This window comes from Danio aesculapii, chromosome 2 (genome assembly GCF_903798145.1).
Source record: "Danio aesculapii chromosome 2, fDanAes4.1, whole genome shotgun sequence".
Lineage (NCBI taxonomy): Eukaryota > Metazoa > Chordata > Actinopteri > Cypriniformes > Danionidae > Danio > Danio aesculapii.
In genome coordinates, this window is record NC_079436.1 from 45,189,514 (window position 1) to 45,206,821 (window position 17,308).

Below are 17,308 nucleotides of genomic sequence, written 5' to 3' on the forward strand. Positions count from 1 at the left end.
ATGCAAAATATCTGAATAACACAAAATAAATATTTACAATGACTCTGCTACTCTGAATTTATATGTTGTGAAATAATTTCTCATTTCATTTTTATCTTATGGTCATGCAGCTGTCTTGATAAATTATAATTGTTCTTTAGTTGAAAAAACAGAATTATTTAGCAAAATATATGTTACTCTGCTTCTCTGTCTCGATTTATATAGAACTGTTGAATTACATAATGTTTAAGGCAAGTATATTATAAAGTAACTGTAATTAAATCATCCCGGAATTAAAAAGTCATTTAACTACAGTAACTTGTTACTTTGTAGCACCTAGTACCCATCTATGAAGAATGTAAGAGTTGTTGCTAGAAGGGATACAGCTGCGGCTGGAAATTAACTCGAATTATTTATATGATTTATTAAATTATCCATTCCCTAAACCAAAACTATCACAGACATGTAAGAACAGTAATTTTACCGAGTATTATTCATATTATTGATTAAAATTACCAATTTAATCGTATTTTATTAACTTCAACACCTACCTGGACCTTAATGTAAAAATGTTGATTATTGTTGAACAATGTCACAAACATAATGCTATAGTATATTGATGCGAGTATCCGCAGGTGTATCCCATTTAGACTTTACCTATCAGCCAATCATAGCAGTGGACAGTTTGTAGTACGCCACGCCCATTCAAACGGTGTGCTCTGAAGGAGTCCAAGAGGGTGGCCAAAACACGACAGAAAAAAAAAAAAAACAGCGCGTTGCTGCTAAATTATATATATGTTTGACATACATTTCTTTAGAAATATATGTAGACCTCCGTTAACTGTACTGAATAAAGATGAGGCAGTTCTTGATCCGTTTAAATCACATGGAGTTCTTCAGTTTTTGGGTAAAAACGCTTCTCGACCCCCCCACTGACTCGAGGAGGATCTAGATTTCATGGCTGACTGGAATTTTTCTGTGGGACAAAGAGCAGATCCGGGAGGAAGAGAGCGGGGCAGGAGGGGCTGCTGCTCGGTGGAAATATATAGACATTTAACACACACTTTCTGTTATATGTGTATGGGTGGAGCTGCTAAACACAGCATCTGATTCTCACTGAAGGAAAGACACTCTTCCCATCACTACTGCACCTGCCAAGCAGTTCTCTGATATGGTAAGAAATGTTCTCGAAGTTTTAATTTCACACACGATTAAGTTTTAATTATTGGTTTGATTTATGTTAGCATAGTTACAACGAAAAAAATGCTTAGTTGTGGATTAATCAAAAACTTGAATGTGTTTGTTTTTATGAAAATCCTAGATCCACCATTTCATTAGTTACTTTAATTTATCTCTCCCTTTCTTATACATTCAGCAATTTTGTGGTTTCCTTAAAACATGTAGGGATACCTAAAAGTATTTTAGTCAAGTTTTTATAATTAAACATTTTATTAGAATCTTTTATTAAATATTATTTACTTATAATATTTACAAAACATATATTTACATATCAAAATAATTTTTTATGATTTAATGTAATGGTGGTTAAATAACGTTAGTAAATAATATGAATAATTATTAATGTTGATTAATTTAACTATTAATACTGTATATGTTATATATTTCCCACCAATTCTTCCTTTGGTTTTCTTTGCATTTAATTGTTATGAAACAATTACTATTTTGTCAGGCTCTTTGTACAGATATATAGGATGTGGAAAATTCTGACTTAAAGTTACTTTTAACCAACCAGGTTCAACCAGCACCTTTTTTTTTTTTTGACCGGAAATGACACAGGCTTCTCCCAAAAGATAATAAGACGATGTGCAAGAGGCAACATTGTGGGGGAAAAAAATTCTCCACTTTCATTTAAATTTGAACAAAAAGTATAAATAATTCAGGCTTGACTGTATATTTCGTCACAAAATATATTAGAATAAAAATAATTTAATAAATATAAATTCTGTTCTTATTAATAATTTTTAAAAACTAGTATTGCTGTTTATACTTTAGTATTTTTGACTATTTATTGCATGCATACTTTAGTTCTGCATTCAATGTAATCTTTCATTATATATATACAATGGGGAAAATATGTATTGAACACGTCACCATTTTTCTCAGAAAACATATTTCTAAAGGTGCTGTTGACTTAAATTTTTCCCCAGATGCTGGTTACAAACAAAAGCAATCCATATATGAAATTAAGTTAAGTGTAATGAAATGACACAGGGAAAAAGTTATTGAACACATGAAAAAAGGGAGGTGTAGAAGGCAATGAAAGACCAGACAGCAGCTGAAATCTCTCAGTAGTTCTTCAGCAACCTTTTGCCCTTCCTCATTGCCCTTTCTAATATTAGCTGCTTCAATCCAACATCTACATTATCAGGATGATGAAGATGAAACCAGAGTGGACAAGGAAAAGAAAAGGAATCCAAGGAAACTCTCAAATGCTTTCAGAGAAAGAAAATCAAGCTGCAGAATGGCCCAGCCAATCACCTGATTTGAAATCCAATATAAAATACAAATTAAAGATCCGATTTGATAGACGAGACCCACAGAACCAAGATTTTGACACTCTGTTGAAGTCTGTGGAATAAAATCACACCTGAGCAATGCATGTGACTTCATTCCCCATATGAGAGATTCTTCCCAGGAAAAAAACATGTTGTGTTCAATACTTATTTTCCCCGTTGTAAATTGTACATTATAAAGCTAAAATGCCTTACAAATGTCAATTCTCAGTAATTTACAATGCCAATTGTCATACATTAGCCTTTGAGACAGCATGTTTCTCTTTTCTGTGTGTGTCAGGCCTTCTCATCTGTGACCACTCAGCCTCTTCCCTTTGGTGTGGAGAGAGAGAAACACATTGACCTGCTGTTCAGAGCGTTTCACAGGCAGATCAGACCTGCCGGAGACACTCAGGACCTCACACCGGTGCTGCAGGATAGAGGAGACCATGAGGGAGTCGCAAACGCACACGCTGAGAGGAAAACACTGGGGAAACTGACTGCTCTGAGAACAGTCACATCACTCCACATCACTGCTAGACCTGAACTACAGGGTGAGTACAACATTTTTTAAACATTAAAACAACTGATTATATCCTTTTTTTTCCATTTACAGATTTTATTTATGAGACATGGAGTTTTTAAGTGATTGTGAAATGTACTAATACAATGCAATTTATTAATAATTAAAATCAAACTGTTCACTCATGTTCAGAAGTCAGTAAAACTATTTTTTTTTAAAGATAATCAACATCTTTGTTCAACAAGGATGCAAGAGATGGTTCAAAAGAGACAGCCAAGAGTGGAGGATAATAATAATAATAATAATAATATTAAAATGTATATTATTTGTGACCCTGGACCACATAACCAGTCATAAGCCATCTATTTTTAAATTGGGATTTAATAAATCACCTGAAGAATGCTGTTTAAATAAGCATTATGTTGATAAATGCTTTTTTTGTGTACAACAATATTTTGTTGAGATGCAACTGTTTGAAAAACTTGACAAAATGAGAAATAATGAGAAAATTGCCTTTAAAGTTGTCTAAATGAAGTTCTTAGCTCTTAAACTTGAGTTTTGATATATTTACAGTAGGAAATTTACCAAAAAATTAAATTTACTTAATATTGTAAGGGTTTTTTTTTTTGGCATAAAAGAATCGATAATCAATAATTTTTAAAAAAAGAAAATCAATAATTTCAAACCATAAGATTTAATTTGGGCTATTGCTAAAAGTCTAACTGTCCAACGTAGACCGATTTCATGGTCCAGTCACATTTTTAATTAATTTAAATTAAATAATATTTGATACTATTTTAAGCACTCTTAATTATTATTTTTAAATTGAAAGATTATTCTAAATAATCATAAAATAATTCAATAATAAAATAAATAAATAAATAAATAAGAAGAATATAAATAAATAATAATATGTAATAATTCTGAAATGACATCAGCATTTCTACAGTATATATGTATATTCATACTTATTATCATTATTTATGTGGAACAGCTTGCGCATGGTTTAAGATACAGTATATAACTTCCTCTCTAAATAAAGAGCATTAATAGATTTTTATATGTTCAGGTCCACAGTGTGTAGCCCGGAGAACATACAGCATCTGCTCAGAGAACAGAGATCAGCTCTTTGTGGCGGTTGAAGGTAAATATGGGAGACAACATGTGCTGTTGTGTGTCACTGTTAAAGATGATTGAAGCCTTCTATTATTTACACCGTCAACCTTCAAACAGCCTCGTACAACATTTAAACACATTAAATCATGACTTTCATTCTTGTGCATGGCAAGTTTAAATAATTCATCTATTAAACTTTCTCCTACCTATTATATCCGTACTGCTATCAGTACTTGATGAATATTTTGTTCTTAAAATATAAACCAATATCTGGAAACCTTTTATATTAAATTTAGGTCAATTTTTAAATAAACATTTTAATTTTTTTAAGGCAAATTATGATGTAGTTGCATGTTTGTGTAGTGAATTGATAAAAAGTATCAAATATCCACACAAACACTGCATAAATAAAAAGTTGAGAAGTTACTGTAAAAAAAATATATATATTTTATCATATAAAAATTTATATTTTCCTATGTAATTGGTCTGTAAGTGTCAGGAGGACCCCAGTGTACCTAACTGTGATGTGACCTTTTTTTTTTTTCCTGGGCCACTCTAGGGCTAAAAGATAGTAGTCCTTATACAGTCCATACCAGTTATTCTATTATATACACTCTTATTAAATAGTTTGTTGTTTTATAAATACAAGTATTTATTCATTAGATACTAGTTTTGATTTATTAGATACTAATATATATATTTTAGAAACTAGTAATTATTATTTAGATACTAGTACTTACTTTTTCCAAAAGAACTTATTAGTAGTAAAAAAACAATTCTCTATTTAGTAACATCTACTTTTTTACTCATCTTATGTCAACATAAGAAACATAAGCCAACAAAATCGTCACAGTAGAATTAAATCCAAAATCTCATTCATTCATTTTCCTTTGGCTTAATCCCTTTATTTATCAGGGGTTGCCACAGCGGAATGAACCGCCAACTTATCCAGCTTATGTTTTACGCAGCGGATGCCCATCCAGGCGCAACCCAGCACTGGGAAACACCCATACACTCTCGCACACACACATACACTATGGCCAACTTAGTTTATTCAATTCACCTATAGCGCATGTCTTTGGACTGTGGGGGAAAACGGAGCACCCGGAGGAAACCCACGCCACACAAGGAAAACATGCAAACTCCACACAGAAACGCCAACTGGCCCAGCCAACGACCTTCTTGCTGTGAGGTGACAGTGCTAACCACTGAGCCACTGTGCTGCCCTAAATCCAAAAATGTTACCAGTAATTTTCTAAATGCATTCTAGTATCTCATATATGTTTATTAGTATTTATTGAATACATAGCTAGTCAGTAAATTATAAGGCTTACAGTAAATGTTAAAACACATTTATATCAGACACTTTCTTACCATCAGTCCATATATCTATAAAACATTGTGCATTTCTAAGTGTGCTTCACACAGGTGAGTGGGCTTGACACACCACCTGTAGAAACACTCTTCTCATGCATATGCTCTGGACACTTTACTTAAACTCCATCTTACAAGGACTCAATAAGAAAAACAATGTTTACCTGTGAATGTACCACAAATCATGTTGCACCACTTGTTTGTTTCAACCTTAATATACCTCTTTTGCACAATATCTTACTGTCTCATGCGAAAGTACTTGTATAGTGTAACGACCCTGGTCTAGGGTCAAGGACGCAACATAAAAGAACACTGCACAAATAAATTCACTTTTATGAACCCTAGAATTGGGTCCGTTTATTTGTCTTTTTGTCGTTTTTCTTTTTTCTTTAAACGCCCAAAATATGAAGCAAAATACCCCAAAGAGGACCCACAGAAAAATAATAAACAAAAAGTACACTCTAACTAAACCCCCAAAGGAAACTAAATACACCTAACAGAAATAAAAATACAAAAACTACTCCAACCTCCCTGACTATGAAGAAAAAACCAGGAGAAAATATTTTCACAAAAGAAAAGTGTTGCATCCAACCCTACTGCTTTTCACTGTGTATATACAGAGTACAATATCAACAAGCAAAGCAAAAACAAAATAAGATGGGGGCAGTGGGCACGGATGGATAAACCACAAACAAAAGTCAAGATTTACACCCACCAAAACGGTAAACGCAATCAAAATAACACTTAGCAACTCTATAATTTTTTTTACACCAAATACAAAATCTCCATGCCAACCAACTCGCTCTCCCACCCAATGCCTGTTTTCCTTTTTTTAAAAGACGCCCTGGGTCACTCCAGCCAATCCCACGGCACGTCATCTGCATAATTAGGGCGGGGCCTGTGTAGATAAAAAGAGAGCGAGAGACACACACACCTGCGAACACAACAGTTGTCTGTCTTGGGTTATGAGTATAGTTTGTATAGTAAGATGACTGATTCAGTATGCCAGCTACAGTATGTATAGGTTTAAAATAGCTCTTACCTCCAGTGTTGCGTTCATATTTATCATTGTTTATTTATGTTGCACTGTGGTCCTGCGGGACACAACATTTCATTCCACACATTGAGTGGAATGACAATAAAGCTCAATTGACTTGATATTTTGTGTTTCTTATCTCTTCAGAGAGCTCATGTATGTGTATGCAGTGCTGTGGTCCAGCTAGATCCTGTTCACTACAGGGCTTTGATAAGGAATCGGAGTGTGTATTTCTGTTCGAGAGGCCCCTGCGAGCCGACATGTGCTGCCTCGGCTGCTGCCTGATGGAAATAAGGGCCTATACAGCAGAGAGAGAACTCATTGGGACAGTTCACCAAAGGTAGTCATCAACAGCAAACATATTTAAGGGCCTGTACGGATGAATCCCTGATATATTGGGATCTCAGGACAGTAACATGAAGTTAAAATACTGCATATCTCAAAATCTGCTTGCTACAGAAGTTGTTAAAATGAGCAAAATCTCCTCTTCCAAATATTTCTGAAACTGATTCTGACTATTAAGAGGAAATGAATTAATCTGTTTCAGCATATTTTTGTCCCTCACACAGGTTATGGTATACATTTTCTGTTATAGAAAGAAACAAAATACATATATAAAACGATATTAAGTCTTTAAAGGTGCAGTAGGTGATTGTTTTCAGAAACATTTTTTGTTGTGCTGGTTAAAAAGTCTCTTCACATTCCAATAGTAATGATTAAACTAAAAAATCTAAATTTTTTTTTATTCTTGGTAGGGCATAAGAGTAAAAAATGTTCGTCCAATTAAATATTGTTGGGTCGACATCTCCCATAATTCTGATAAGTAGCCCAAACTGTCAGCAAATGTAGATTTGTACAACTGCGAACCCGTTCATGCAGATCCGCCATTTGCGCGTGCACGCGTGCCGTGTTCGAGAGAGTGACAGCCGTAAAAACAAATGCTGAATCAATACTTTTTTGAACTCCTGAATCAATATTGGAGTTACTTTTGCACGCTAGAGGAAGGACGACACCATGGCTGAAGTATTTCTTTTAGACAGGTCATGTTCTGTTTTAAAACTATTTTAGCTTCACACAAAGCTGATGTAGGTTGTGTTGTTACGAATGGGTTATATGCACAGAAGTGTTGTTCAGCCACTAAAATGTTCAGACGAAAGATTGATGTGACTATTTTCAGTTTCATAAGGGACCTTTTACAGCATCGATAATGTAGATTTTTATTTAGTTTAACAACAAAACAAAAGTAAATAGCGCTATTCTGCCTAGCCTGCTTTACTGAGCTGAAGTTGGTTTAATATTTACATCACATTGGTTCACTTTTGAACAATGACAACCTGTGACGTTGTTTATCATGTTGTTCACCATGCTTCAAATATTCGGTCTGAAATAGCATGCAAGTATGGGTTTCAGTAATAAGGGTAATTCCTGCACCCTGCTTTAGGACAAAGCGCATGACAGAGTGAGACCAGTGATCCTTGCATGCATGAAATATTGCACATTATAACAAGTTTTGTTTGCTACACAACTGAAAATGTGCTAGATATACTACAGTTTCAGAATTGTAGTTTAATAAAGTACTATAAAGTTTTCTAACTGGCGAATGACATGATCTAGTGGGTACTCTACTGTCAACTTTAAGGTGCGTGTTTGTGATTTCAGGAGTTGTGGCTTTGGACGGCAGGGGAGGGACTGTGTTTCAAAGATATTATGCTTACGGATAGCATTTTGGCAGATCACCTACTGCACCTTTAATACCTTTTAAATAGCAGAAATCCACATCTCACCTACCCATCTTTTTTTAAAAAAGTAAAATAATAACTCTGCCATCTGTCTGAAGTCATTTCTCCTCTTCTTTAAATTGACTATAGTGTAATTTTGACCCCTTTACAAATAATGTATTACTCAGAAAACAAGCATCCATGACATTTAATTTTTGGCTTTTGGTGAAATTTATGTGGTATAGAAATGGAAAATATGTGCAGGGAAAATGTCACAATTTTATTTTGTCACTATGATGCCACGTGAGAGAATTCATGAATAGGAGTGAAGTGACGCAACTGACACAGGTAGTTCACTTGATAATGACAAATAGCAGATGCACTGCAGTACATCTGAGTTCCATTCATACTACTGACATTCATACTATATAGAGCATACATCTCTAACAGTCGTGCAGTAAATTCAAATGACAATGTACTGTAATACATAGTCAAGTAGTAGACTATTTTGAATGCAGCTAAAGTTTAGAATTGAATTTGAATTTTATTTAGTTTGACGATGGATTTATGTACTTTAGGAAGCTTCAAAATAAAAGTCACTATTAGAGCTGCACAGTATTGGAAATATTGTGATATTTTATTTTCCTGCGTTAAATATTTCAATATGAAGATAGTTTGAATAGCACTATTTGACAGTTTTCTGGGGAGCCTAACAGTAGTCAGGTACAGAAATTAAATAATCACAATGCAAAAAATGCTTTTCTTACTGTGCTGTTTTTTAAAGATTCTTAGATCAAGTAAAAATAATGTTTGGTTTTTAACTTCAGTCAGAAATAAATCACTTGCAGAAAACTCTTAATTTTGACTTAAGTAAAAGGATCTTGTTTTTGCTTTCTGGAATATTTGGACTAGAAACGAGACAAATTCAAAGTTCTGTAGAAATACAGTAATTAAATACAATTTTGTTGCTTCTGGTCAACTATAATTCAGACTCAACATTGCAAATCTTGAGATGTGATTATTGTGGATGTGCACGTTGCAATATCGATCTGAAATGATATATTGTGCAGCAGTCACTACGTCACCTTGGAATTATAGTTTTTTTTTTTTGTTTTTTATAAGATTTTGCATTCCATATAGCAAACAATATGTGTGTAACAATTCTCTTTCATACATGAACATGCCAGTGACCCTAAATGTACTCTAAATGTAAATGATAAATTCTCTTAAATTTGCAAATTGGGTTAAAAAACAGGGTAAATGCAGACAGAATCTTTTTATTCCAATTTTCTTCTATTTCTGTTTAGAATTATAAGGTTTTTATCTTGCAAATCATTAATTGAAGCATTACTTTTTAAGAAATACAACCAGTCTACTTATTAATTTAATTTAAAAAATAAGAATTTGTGTTGTAACAAGATGTTGATGTTTGAGAAAGTAAAATGTTTGCTTTCTATAACATTTCTTTAATGTTTTAGGATGAATATGTTGTTCAGATTAAGCATACAAGGCTATGCAAAATATTTTGTCCAGTGCAAATGTTAATTTTATTGAATTATATGAAGTATTTGCCCTTTAATATCAAATTTAAAGACTTTAAAAGACAACAGACGATAAGCAAATGAGTTTAATAAACACTATTTCACTGACTATATATACACAAATAAAAATATTTCACATTTAATATATTACATTTTTTAATAACTTTTTCAACAATATAAAGTTGAGCATTTCATCTCGATGTCAAAAAATGCTTCTAAATCATCACATTTACACATCTTTTCAGTTTCGGGTTTCCTAATTTTGTGTGGTGCGGCATTAGTCAGCTCCGATTTTGTGTTTCTGGTTGTTCCGGCTGTCAACGAAGCAGTCCGGTGGAATGACAAAGAAAGATCCTGATTGGTCCTTGTGGGTGCATTCGGAATGCTGATTGGCTCACGGAAAGAACCTTATAGACCATTTCAATGTGGTCATGTCATTGGCCCATGAACAGTTCCTGCTTGTTATCAATCTATTTCATAACTGTAACAAGAGACAATTCAATCATAACTTAATGTTAAAACAGCTATCATGACATTATTTATCAATATGTGGCTCTTTTTGGATTCCAGGAATCTATAGAAATTAAAAATGTAAAACAGGAAATGCGTTGGGACCATTATTTTTGTTTACATCCCTCAAAATGGTCTATAGAGCCAAGCTAGAGTTTGACTTTTAAATAAAAATTCTTAATGTAAACCGCTTATAAAAAAAATCACATAATGTACATAAGTTGTCATTTAATAAGAATATGTAAATAACTCTATTTTGACAAATGTCAAATAGAACCTTATATTTGTAAGGTGACGACTATCCAACACCATTTACAGCATGGAAAAGCTAGGGTAAAAATGTAGAGACCATTTAAATGCAGTGATGTCATTGGCCCATAGACATATCCTGCTAGTTGTTAGATTATTTCATAAATGTAAAAAGAACCAATTCAATCATAATTTGGCATCAAATTAACTGTCGTAATATTATTTACCAATATTTGGCACTTTCGGAAGCTAAAAAAATAAAAAATGTAAATCAGGGAATACGTTAGGGCCATTGTTATTGTTTATATTCCTTAAAATGATTTATATTACAACTGTGTTTGTATGACAGAATAAAGTCTTGAACACTGAAGATGGCTTGAGGGTGGGCAACATCAAATAATGGTTAAATTTTCATTTTTGGGTGAACTTCCTTTCAATTCAGAATTTCCAGTCATTTTGTCAGGCGGATCCAACTTTTGTGCAATGATGGATGAACTAAACTCCTGTACTGTAAATCTATTGTGCAGACGATGCCATCCACATCATGGCTCTTCACGGTGCCAACTATTGTGCAGGGGTTAGACGAGGTCACCATTGTGTGTCTTCTAACTGCATTGAGAGGGGGGGGACTAACCCTGGATTAACCCTTGTAGGCGGAGACAGAACTTTGATGAACTTTCTGATATGAAAGTATCAACATGACCTCCTCCTCAGGACAGTCGTGAACAAAGGCAGTGCCGTGTTTGTTTGTTGTCACACACAGAGCCTTTGAGCATCAGGTCATGACAGGCTAACATTATATCCATCACACACACACACAAATGCACATTCACTAGGCTGGAGAAAACTCTTTCCTAAAACAAATTCATTAAATGTGAGTCTCATTAAGAGGCTTGACACGTTAAGTCTTTTAGAGATTCGTTTTGCAAGTGTATTGTGGCTTTTTGGCCGACTGAGCATCTTGATTTGTCGTCATCAGTGCTGGTATGTAAATGATTACATGCAATCTGGATTATGTAATCAGTTTCCTTCAGATTAGCCCCTTTATTCATCAGGGGTCGCCACAGCGAATTTAACCGCCAACTTATCCAGCATATGTTTTACGCAGCGGATGCCCTTCCAGCTGCAACCCAGTACTGGGAAACACCCATAAACTCATGCAATCATACACACATACACTACAGCCAATTTAGTTTATTCAATTCACCTATAGCGCATGTCTTTGGACTGTGGGGGAAACTGGAGCACCTGGAGGAAACCCACACAAACAGTGAGAACATGCAAGAAATGCCAACTGACCTAGCTCGGACTTGAACCAACGACCTTCTTGCTGTGAGATGACAGTGCTAACCACTGAGCCACAATGCTGCCCCAGATTCCAATTTGTTTTTTAATTTTAAATACTCAGGTTGCAAATGACATATGATTTTTAGAAATCTTCATCATATAATGCCTATATGTTCATCATATAATTTATTGGCATATCCATGAAAACCTTTAACATTCAGGGGACCTTTATATCACACAAAAATTTGGCAGAGGAAAGTGATTCTTTTAAGAACTAACCGCTGAGGGTACATCTCAGTCAGCACCCTAGCTCCCTAGGTCATTCATCAGTAGGTTGTGTACAAAAATTCGGGCACTGGTAAGGACAATAATGAGCTTGGTTCACTACACAGTGGAACCATATTTTACAGTCTATGAGTGGAACACACTGAGTGTGACATGAGGACATCCTCATTGTACCAAAATAACCAAAACTGGAGTTTATAAAGACCAGTATAACTAATCATTTTCATATATTAGTTTGTAAAAGTCCATTAGAGCTAAATAATCTGATGGTTTCATATACCAGCAACATTTCTACCATTAAACAATAGTAAATGCTCTCAGATTTGAATTTCTGATGAAAATATAAAAATTGAGTACAGTAAACACTGCAAGCGATAGTAAATGATGACTTTTTGCTACCTCATCAGGTGGAGTATGTTCACACCATATTTCGAAGTGTGTGACTCTGAAGGAAACTCTTCTACGAGGATCCAGGGCTCCTGCTGTAACACACGATGTCTGTCTGAGCAAGAGTTACAGGTCTGAAACCCGCCCATTGTTTACATCACCCATGGCAAGCTTTTTAAAATTGAATTTAATTAACCTACTACTTGTATCCATATCCATGCTTATTTTTATATACTGGTATCTTTGGTAAATCTTTTGTAAATTTTATGAATTTGACAAAGTCAGAACAGCCACAGTAAAGTTCAGTTCAAAATCTTGTAACCTTTTTAAAAATACTGATATCTAATAAAGGTAAAGGTTCTGATAATAACTGCCCATATACATATTGATTTATAAGATATAGATACAATCTATATGTTTATTTTAATGAGTAACAGGGTTAATAGGTTTATTTTAATCAAATAAACAAGAACTTAAATTCAAGTGTTTACTCACTGTTGTAAAGTAGTCAACTAATCACTTGGCAATATGTGTACTGACCTTTGTAAAGTCAAGTAATCATTTTTAAAGGACCAGGAGTACTCAATTTTTAAGAGTAAAGTCAACTAATTGCTTTAGAGGACACCTATTTTACCCCTTTTTAAAGATTTAATATAAAGTCTTTTGTGTCTCCAGAATGTGTTTGTAGAGTTTATATATTTGTATATAAACTATTTATATGTAGAGTTTGTATATAATATTTATTATACCTTTTTAAATCTGGGAACTTTGAGCTTTTAGGACATTGTACAGTAGCTGTTTTTGTTGCTTGTGCCTTTAATGGAAATGAGCTAGTTCTTCCTGCCCACCATTCCCATGTGCGTGTCAGTGTGTGTAGCCTTCACGTAGATAAACAGCACTGTGACAGACAAGAAGGAAGCAGATCTCCCTTACTACAGTACAAACTTTCCCAACTGTTATTTGATATACAGTTGAAGTGAGAATTATTCACTCCTCCGCATAACAGAGCAAGGAAATTTTAACAGGATGTCTGCTAATATTTTTTTTTCTTCTGGAGAAAGTCTGATTTGTTTTATTTTGGCTAGAATAAAAGCAGTTTTAAAATTTTTATGAACCGTTTTAAGGTCAAAATTATTAGCCCCTTTAAGCAATTTTTTTTTCCCGATAGTCTACAGCAGGGGTTTTCAAACTCTTAGGTCACACGCCTCCTAAGTTTGGCAAATTTCACTCGCGCCCCTCCCCCGGCCTCCCGCGAGCCTAAATTATAATGCATGTGCAAACATCGTTGATATATCACTTGCTGCATTTAAAACGCGTAGCATTAATTACATTGAAACATACGTAAATATACAGCTTACCTGTTTCTGTGAGGACAACATGGTTGGATTCCTGACACGACTAACCGTAAATCATCTTTCACTGTCAATAAGCATGAGCCATAGCATACTTGCTTTTGATGTACGTACATAAAGAAAATGCTGCTTCTAAAGCCAAGATCTGACGGTGTGGTTGAGTCGAACATAGAGTACGTTTACATGGGCAACAATACTTTAATATGATTAAGACAATACTCTGATTAAGAGTCACCATGTAAACAGCTTTTTAAAAAAATTTATTTATTTATTTATTTTTTAATCCGACTAAAGTCATAACTGAACTAAACAGAAATGAAATGAAGACGTGGAGTATGAATATAGGCCTATCAGTGGCATTATTGAAGTAAACACTGCAATCAAACTATTACCGTCATGTCGGACTTTTCGCCATATTTTCCGACAAGCTCCACACGCGCGGCTATCAGTAAAGGACTGCATGGCACACGCACGTAGACACACACACCACGAAATGCGGAAGTTTTTTATTTCCATTTGACGTGCGTTATTAAATTCCATAACACTCCTTTCCCCCTATTTGCATCTAATACCCCAGTTTGTCACGGGGGCATAAATGTTCATGAGTGAATGTGAAACTGCCGAACTGCAGTTAAAGTCACCCAAAACTACAGGAAACTCTTACATGAAAGCACTTCACGTAAACACCTTAATTATATTATTGTCTATTAAGGCAAATATCTACATTAGTTATGTCCATGTAAATGTAGTCAGTATGTCTTCAAAGTTATTGAAAGACCCAGAAGGACATCCTGCTGGTTAGATTCAGAAGTGCACTTGTTTGTCAGACGGCTCACCGGTTTTCATTGTCATTAATTTTAAAAAGCACCCGCTCCATTTTATTTGCGTATATTTTACTCGAACGCATTAACTCTATATGTGCCTGATAGTTAGATGTGGAGCTAACATTAATCAGATTCACTCTAGTGAGCACATAAAAATCAGCATCATAATTAACTTGAGTGCACGCCTCAATGTCTCGTTCCCCCTTAATAGGTGCTGGTGCCACCCTGGTGGGGCACGCCCCACAGTTTGAAAACCCCTGGTCTACAGAACAAACCATTGTTATACAATAACTTGCCTAATTACCCTAGTTAACCTAATTAACCTAGTTAAGCCTTTAAATGTCACTTTAAGCTGTCTTGAAAAATATCTAGTAAAATATTATTTGCTGTCATCATGGCAAAGATAAAATAAATCAGTTATTAGAAATGAGCTATTAAAACTATTATGTTTAGAAATCTGTTGAAAAAAAATTTGCTCTCTGTTAAACAGAAATTGGGAAAAAATATAAATAAATAGGGGGCTAATAATTCAGGGGGGCTAATAATTCTGACTTCAACTGTATTTTTTGTGGAGTTTACTCAAGCGTTTCTGCAACGATGAGTCACACACAATGTCTTTATAAAGTGTAAACACACACACACACACATGTTTAGCATTTGCACTGTTTTTGCCGGGAAAACGTGACAGGATACACATTAATATCCACTGCTGTATGGACATCTGTTATGTTAATGTATAAAATAAACCTGATTTAATGTCTACAAACCGGGATTAAAGTGTCTTCGTTTATAATTGTACTCACACTATGCGGCTGTGCTGATGAATTACGTAGCGATTTTACTGTCCTTATTAATAATGTTTTAAACTTGTTAAACTCATTTGATGATAATTGATGATCACAGAGAGCTGAACAGATCTTTTAATCAAAGTTGCTTTGCACACGTCCTGTCTTATGCATATGATTATACGTTACTACGGAGACATGTTAATACACACCTGTCAGTCAATTCAGAAAGTGCAGGAAACCGCACTCCTATGTCACGTTGTGGTGGGCCTCAAAATGGAAGGGATTTGGGTCCAATTTTAACGTCAGGAAGTTTATAAAAGAGACTTATTGTCTTTATATCACCGCAATATGACTGTGGACACACTAAACCTAGACACAGTTATGCTGAAAATCAGCTTTTGTAAGCTGTTTGGACAGAAGTGCCCCTTAAAAGCAACAGGTGAACACACTTTTTTTAGTCATCTAATCGCTTTAAAAGCAATGGGTTTACACTCTTGTAAAGTCAACTAATCACTTTAAAAACAATAGGTTTACTCACCTTTGTCAAGTAATCATTGTAAAAGCAACGCGTTTACCCACTTACAAGTGCACTAATAACTTCTTTCAGCTTTTTGCAGTTTATAGACTAGATATAAATTGGCTTGTCATTTACATGCTGTTCTTACTGTCCTGTTTTCTCATTTACAGGTGGTTTCCACTATTGGCGAGAGTATCGGCCGCATATGGAAGAAGTGGCCTGGATATAATGAGAAATGTAACATGGATCACGAGTACTTTGGACTGGATGGTAAGATATAGTTTTTTTTAAACCTGCTAATATTAGACCAGCCTTTATGCAGGGAAGCAGACAAATATACTCATTTTGCCATTTTATTCATTTATTAACTCATTTATTTTTGCACAATAGCTTCAGCTTTAAGAATTGCATAAATAAAACATTGCTTTCTCTCTTAGTCCCTCAAGAAATGAGTTTGAACACTAAAGTGCTGTTACTCGCTGCTGCCTTTCTATTGGTCAGTTACCAAACACACACACACACACACACACACACACTGGTGCTTTATTAATCTGCTAAACTGCTGTATTGGTTATCTGCTTCTGTTTGCAGAATCATATGTTTTTTGAGATGAGCTAAGAGGACATAAGACATCTGCAAACATCACCTTGAAGTAAAGCGAGAGTCCTTCTAAATAAAACAGTGATGCCTTATGATGACGAAGCAATGCATTGTTTCTATGGTAACCGCAGGAACACAGATGAGCGATGCTTTTCTGAGCTAATTTAATCTCAACTACAGTAATCATGCCTGAACAAAGCATTTGGACAAAAACTGGGTTTAGACGTTGATCACTGAATTTCATTGAATATTATTCCTATGAATCCTACTGTATAAGATTTGATATACATATTTCAAGGGCCTCAAAACCTGCTGCAAAAACACGTTGCACCATTTTCTACAAGACTTCCATGATCTTAGTTTTTTGTGCATTTTACTTGCTAAAAACATATTTAAAATATAAAATCATTGACCTTTAGGTAATGGTCGATGTATTTTAGTGCAGTAATCTATAATTCTTTTTTTTTTGGTACTTTTATATAGTCTTTTCTTTTTTTAAATATTTCCCAAATGATGTTTAACAGAGCAAGGAAATTTTCACAGTATGTCTGATAATATTTTTTCTTCTGGAGAAAGTCTTATTTGTTTTATTTCGGCTACAATAAAATCAGTTTTTAATATTTTTAAAGCGATTTTAAGGACAAAATTATTAGCCCCTTTAATATATTTTTTTCGATAGTCTACAGAACAAACCATCATTATGCAATAA

The 17,308-nt window shown here is 34.4% G+C and overlaps 1 protein-coding gene across 1 annotated transcript; it reads left to right on the top strand.

The window, feature by feature from the left end:
• The first annotated feature begins 835 nt into the window (after nucleotides 1–835).
• LOC130238429 (phospholipid scramblase family member 5) lies at nucleotides 836–16,617 on the top strand. Its single transcript, XM_056469439.1, has 8 exons — nucleotides 836–886; nucleotides 2,794–3,046; nucleotides 4,085–4,159; nucleotides 6,689–6,881; nucleotides 12,539–12,650; nucleotides 16,170–16,269; nucleotides 16,437–16,495; nucleotides 16,591–16,617. Exons 1-8 carry the CDS (start codon nucleotides 836–838, stop codon nucleotides 16,615–16,617), a joined length of 870 nt encoding a protein of 289 aa, XP_056325414.1.
• Nucleotides 16,618–17,308: the final 691 nt, after the last annotated feature.